Genomic DNA, 6,000 nt, shown 5'->3' with positions numbered 1-6,000 from the left:
GTTACGTGTGCTTCTTGCAACAGCAATGTTCCTGAAAGACAGAAAATTGTGTGTAAATTTTTTTAGTATTGTACCGAAAAATCCATCTTTTTAAAATGAACGTCTTTCTCGCACTGTACACGTTTCTATGTTTTCAGGTAAGAGAAGGAACACAGAGAAAAGTAAGGACATTATTTATAGCACACGTGTGATTTCACGGCACGGTGCTGCATGCACAGACAACTTTACCTTTGCCTTACCAAAGGTGCATTAGATATGTAGTCTCAGGCTAGCGTCTAAAACCATTGGGTATCCACTAAAACGCACATGTTTTTATAAATATTATTGATAAGGCTAGGATTTTTATGGCCTAAAAATCACCAAAATATGCAAAATAAAATATGTTCTTATGACCTAAAATTTTACAAAATATGCACTATAATTTGAAAAATATGCCCTTATAACTAGACTGTTTCAAACATCAATATCTAACTTATGCTGAAATAATTTCATATACATACTATTTTTAGTTCACTTCATGGGCCCTGATAAGTTGAAATGCACAATGAATACTTTCTGTAAATTTTCAATTAAAAATGAAAGAGATTTTTTTGCGGTCCAAAAAAAAAAAAACATCCTCGAGTGAACATGGGGGTAAGAACGAATCCACTTGGAAAATGACTGTATATTTCTTGAAAAAGCGAAAATATGCTGAATATGACCGAAAATCCATGAAAATATGCTTTATCACGTAGAAATGGCCAAATATGCCAAAATATGCCCTTAAAAAGCACCTTAATTCAATTAGTTTCTTCACAATATGAATTTCTATATATTTAGGGAACTCATCACACTTACCAAAAAAATATGCTAAGTCATGAAAATCCTAGTCCTAATTATTAATATCATATTACCCGACTTTAAAAAAGGTTTAAATTATTTTATAAACTTTATTCCAAACAAAACTAAATTATTTTTATTTTCGAGTAATCCTTCCTTGATTGCAATACAAAAGATATTGTTATATATTGCACAGCGCTCTAAATATTAGCGACTTTCAACTTTCTTTGTTTGGCTAATGGATTACGTTTGTTTCTTAAGTCCACTTTATGCGCACAGAAAGGTTCATGGGAACTGGACCTACAGTTAAAATTGAATACAACCACTACGTACCTTCAGCGGGTATTGAACCGTGACCCCTTGATTACAAGGCGACGGTAGTAACGTCATCTCGGAAACTTTTTCATAATATAACCAATTAAGATAATTTTGATAATGTCTATGTTAATAGAAATTGAGTGTGTTATACAGGGTGTGCAAAAATTATTGGTCGATTTGGTAAGGCCATATTTTCACCAATTAGAAACAGAAGTACATTATATTACCACCATTTGAAAGATAAATATTTGCAGTTTCACACATACCTTAAAAGCATTCCATGTGTGCCACGACAGATATCTAGGCGATACTTTTATTCTTAGCAAACTTTCTCAAGCATGTCTTGTGTGACGTTTCCGATGGGTCTCAGCGTACAATTTCTGCCTGTAGGGTTTCATTATAGACAATATTTGTGTTCCTCCACTTCCACGGACACTGCCAGAATTGCGAATTTGAACCGCCATCGGAAACGTCACAGAAGTCATGCGTGAGAAGGTTTGGTGCGAATGGAAGTATCGCCTGGACATATGTCGTGTCACACATGGGACGCACATCAAATGCATTTAAGATCTGTGTAAAATGGCAAATAGTACTGTTTCAAATGATGGTAATATAATATATTTATGTTCAGTACTGGCCTTAAAAAATCAACCAATAATTTTTGAACAACCTGTTTAACTGGCTATACTACGACACTAATTATTTATGTGAACTTGAAGACTATACTACTATACTATAATACAGATTTATTTGTGTGAACTTGAAGACTGTTAACATATCCTTCATACAATTAGCATAGCTAAGGACTAATATTAATGAGAAGAGTAAATAGTCAGAAATTGAAGATAAATTACGTCGTAATAAGCAGTTTGTATCTTAAATGTGATGTCCGAACTGCGCTAACTTTCATCTCTTTTGATTGATCCCCCTCTGTAGGCACTTTCTGGAGATGGTAAGAAAAACTTTCCTTTCGGTCTTCCCAAACACAGGCATTCCAGAGGATTAGGTGAGTATCTACTTACTTATTCTTTAAGAAATAACGGACATTGATGCAAACTAGAAACCACAGCGATATCTCTACAATATACTAATCTATCATATTCTTCTTTGTAGCTAATCAGTGGTGATTCATTCATTCTTGGTTTTGGACTTTTAACCACTGTTATTTTCAAAAAAAAATATCAACGTTTCAGAGTCTGTTAAATCATATGGTGTCTATAAATGGTTGCCTTGGAGGATTATTCTTGGTGGCCTAGGCTCCACCTCGTCTGTCGGTCACAAGGACCTCTATATACATGAAGTTGCCAGGGAGGATTATCAGTAGCCCAGGCTCCACTTCGTCAGGTGGCCACGTCAAGGCCTATTTTTGTATGTACAGGGTGGCGCACGAAATGTCATACCATTCAATCACCTCATAATTTTTTTAATATCATATATTGAATGTTCAAAACACGTATGCGGGTGAGTTGGTTCATGGAAAATCAGGTAGATGTCAGGAGAAGTCAGTATCGGACTCTATTTTGTTGCGAAACAGCAGTTTGCAAGATGGCGGATAACGACCGGTTGAGTGTCGAACAGAAGGTGAAAGTTGTAATGTTTTTTGCAGAAACAAAGAGTTGGATAGCACAAAGGCATTTTCGTGCACACTTTGGTACAAGATGGGCTCCCTGTAAACAGACCATTCGCAGATTGTGCCAACAATTAGAAACCACTGGCTGTGTGTTGGAGAATAATCGACGGCGCCCGTCAAGTGTCCGAACACCTGTGAACATTCAAATTCAAATTCAAATTCTTTATTTACGTGGGCGAGGTTCAGCCTGAGGCTGTTCTGCCACCTAACCCGTGTCATCGATTACATACAGTGTGCAATAAACTGTATGATTTAGTTACAAAATCTATTGATAAAGTAATTGTAATAAATGTATGAATAAAATGATACAAAAATTGTGAAAAGACAACTACATAAAAATAAAATAAATTGAATGAAAAATAAGTAAAAATAATAACATGTAGACAAAATACATAACATAAACATACAAGTTACATCATAGTATTTGAACACAATCTCTGCTCTGCCAAAAGAAAATTCTTTACTTCATTTCGGAAAGATTCTATTTTAGATATGCTCGATATGCTCTTAGGTAGGACACTCCATATTTTTGCAGCAAAATATGAAAACGACGACAGATATGCCTGTGTGTTGCAGAGTGGAAGGTTAAATTTGAAATTATTTCTTGTATGGTGGCTGTGAATACTGGTGCGAGGGATCAACATGTCTGCCAGATACGACGGCTTGCCAGATGTAATAATTTTATGTATAAGGCAATATGTATGCAGTAGCCGCCTACGGTACATATTGAGGAAATTCTTATTATTTATGGAAGGTAAAATATGTTCACGTCTCGGGATGCAAAATATGAACCGCATGCACGCATTTTGGCATTCTTGAATCTTTGCTTGTAAAGTTTTATTTATTCTACCAGAGTACACTACGTCACAATAGTCGAGAAATGGATATATAAGTGTTTCAACTAATCGCTGCTTGATTTCTGAAGATAATAGCTTGTTAAATTTAAGCAAGAATCTAAGTGTTCCAAATGATTTATTGATTTGGCGGCTAATATGCTCATTCCATGATAGACGAGTGTCAAATATCAGTCCAAGACTTTTAACTACTTGAGCTCTAGGTATGACATCATCATTTATTGTAATTGTTGTATTAGTGTACTCGACCGAACCAATAGCATTTCGAGTTCCAATAAATATATAACATGACTTATTAGCATTAATTTTAAGGCCATTTGCATCACACCATGTGTTTATCGCACCCAAATCATTATTTATGTATTCAATACTTATGGCAATTTCTGTTGGATTGAATGATTTGGTTAGTTGAGTGTCATCAGCATATGAATGTACGTTACAGTATTTGACAACTGAGGGTAGGTCTGCAATATAAATCGTAAACAATAAGGGACCTAGTATAGATCCTTGTGGAACACCAGATGAAATATATAAATTATTAGATAATAAAGTAGGCGACAGTTTTACACGTTGATTTCGGTTACTTAGATATGAAAAATACCAGTTAAGGGTAGATTGTGAAAAACTGTAATATTTCAGTTTACTGAGCAGTAATTTATGTTGTACCGTATCAAATGCTTTGGACAGGTCCAATAATATTAATGCAGTGAGGCCTGGAGGATGTCATTTGTGACTTTCAGCAAAGCCGTAGCAGTGCTGTGTGCCGGCTGAAATCCTGACTGTGAGGGTGGAAGAATATTGTTTTGGGCAATGAAGCTAAATGTCTGTTTATAGATTATTTTTTCTAGTAGTTTTGAACACACGGGCAGAACACTAATAGGTCGAAGGTCGTTTACATTAGTTGGTCGGGTCGTCTTAGGGAGTGGTGTTATCAAAGCTTCTTTCCATTTCCTGGGAAATACGGATTTCTCGAGCGAAAAGTTAATAATATGTGTGATAATAGGCAAAATAAAAGGTAGCGATAACTTCAGCATTGTAGTTGATATTCCATCTGCACCAATAGCAGTAGACTTGATTTCGTACAAACATTTTCTTACAGTATAGCCATCCACTTTTTTAAAAGCAAATTCGGGAAGCATATTATTAAACTTTTGGTTACTAAATTTTACACATTCTTGAGATATCAGACGTTGGTCGATATTTAGACTATCAATTGAATTAATAAAGTGTTCATTTATCTCGTTCGCATTGTCAAACGTGGAGGGGAGATCATTTTTATTTGAGCCAATGCCTACAGATTTCAGCTGCTTCCATAAATGCTTTGGTTGTCTTGGTGTTTTATTGATGTTATGCTCAAAATAACACTTTTTTTCTTGCCGAATAACGGATGTCGTGAAATTTCTCAATTCTTTGTATTCTTTCCATGCAGATTCAGTTCCGATTCGCTTGAATTTACGAAACGCATTGTCCCTTAGTTTCATCAACAGCTTCACATTCGATGTAATCCACGGCATACGTTTGTTACGAACTCGTGTTTTACGAACTGGCGCGTGCTTGTCAAAGAGATAAAGTAAGTTGACATTGAAATACTCTACTTTCATATCCAAGTTATCGGTGTTATATATTTTTCCCCAGTTAATTTTTTCTGCATCCTTCACGAATTTATCATAATCAATATCACCGTATTTTCTGTGGTATATAATTCTGTTTACGCTTTCTGGTTTGGTATACGCAAGTACAACGTGGGTCATTCTATGATCGCTGTTGCTGACTGGCTCACCGACACCATGTTGGATTATATTTTGCATGTTGCTGACAAACGTCAGATCAATTAATGACTTAGTCGTGGAGGTTATTCTGGTCGGTTTATTGATTATTTGCGTTAATTGAAATTGATTAAACAAATTTTGAATGTAAACGACGTCAGCACAGTCTGGATGTAAGAAATTAATGTTGAAATCTCCAGCTATAACAAGATCATTAACTAAGGGATACATTTCGGTCAATATATCTTCTAAAATTGACAACTGTGTATATGGAATACGCTTAGGCCTGTATACGGCACAAAATACCGAGACGTTCCTTTTTTATTTCAACCGTAGCTGCAAGGTACTCAACGTCAAACTCTCCTTCGATTTCGAAAGACAGCGGATGCAGTTTTAGTCCCTCCCGTGCGTATATGCAGACACCCCCACCCATGCTGTAATGGCGATCAGAGCGTATTAAGTCATAACCTGGAATTTTCAATGCATTATCCGTTATATTGCAAGTTAACCACGTTTCTGTTATCACAAGAATGTCAATCTGTTTCTCTGTAATTTCGATGCATATTTCCTGAAGTTTGGGGAATAATGACCTGACGTTTACATTTGCTATTTT

General features: G+C 35.6%; 1 protein-coding gene across 5 annotated transcripts in view; it reads left to right on the top strand.

The window, feature by feature from the left end:
• Positions 1-6,000, top strand: part of LOC145991211 (uncharacterized) — a 65,646-nt gene continuing 59,646 nt past the window's right edge. For all 5 annotated transcript variants that reach the window (XM_083127131.1, XM_083127132.1, XM_083127129.1 and 2 more), the window contains exons 1-2: positions 1-137; positions 2,074-2,143. In XM_083127131.1, coding sequence (XP_082983257.1) covers positions 96-137; positions 2,074-2,143 — 112 coding nt within the window. In that variant the 5' untranslated portion in view covers positions 1-95. The remainder of the gene's footprint in view (positions 138-2,073; positions 2,144-6,000) is intronic.

Source organism: Lepisma saccharinum, chromosome 8, assembly GCF_977018435.1.
Source record: "Lepisma saccharinum chromosome 8, izLepSacc3.1, whole genome shotgun sequence".
Classification (NCBI taxonomy): domain Eukaryota; kingdom Metazoa; phylum Arthropoda; class Insecta; order Zygentoma; family Lepismatidae; genus Lepisma; species Lepisma saccharinum.
Note: the sequence above shows the minus strand (reverse complement) of the source record. Positions and strands in the feature narration are given on the sequence as shown.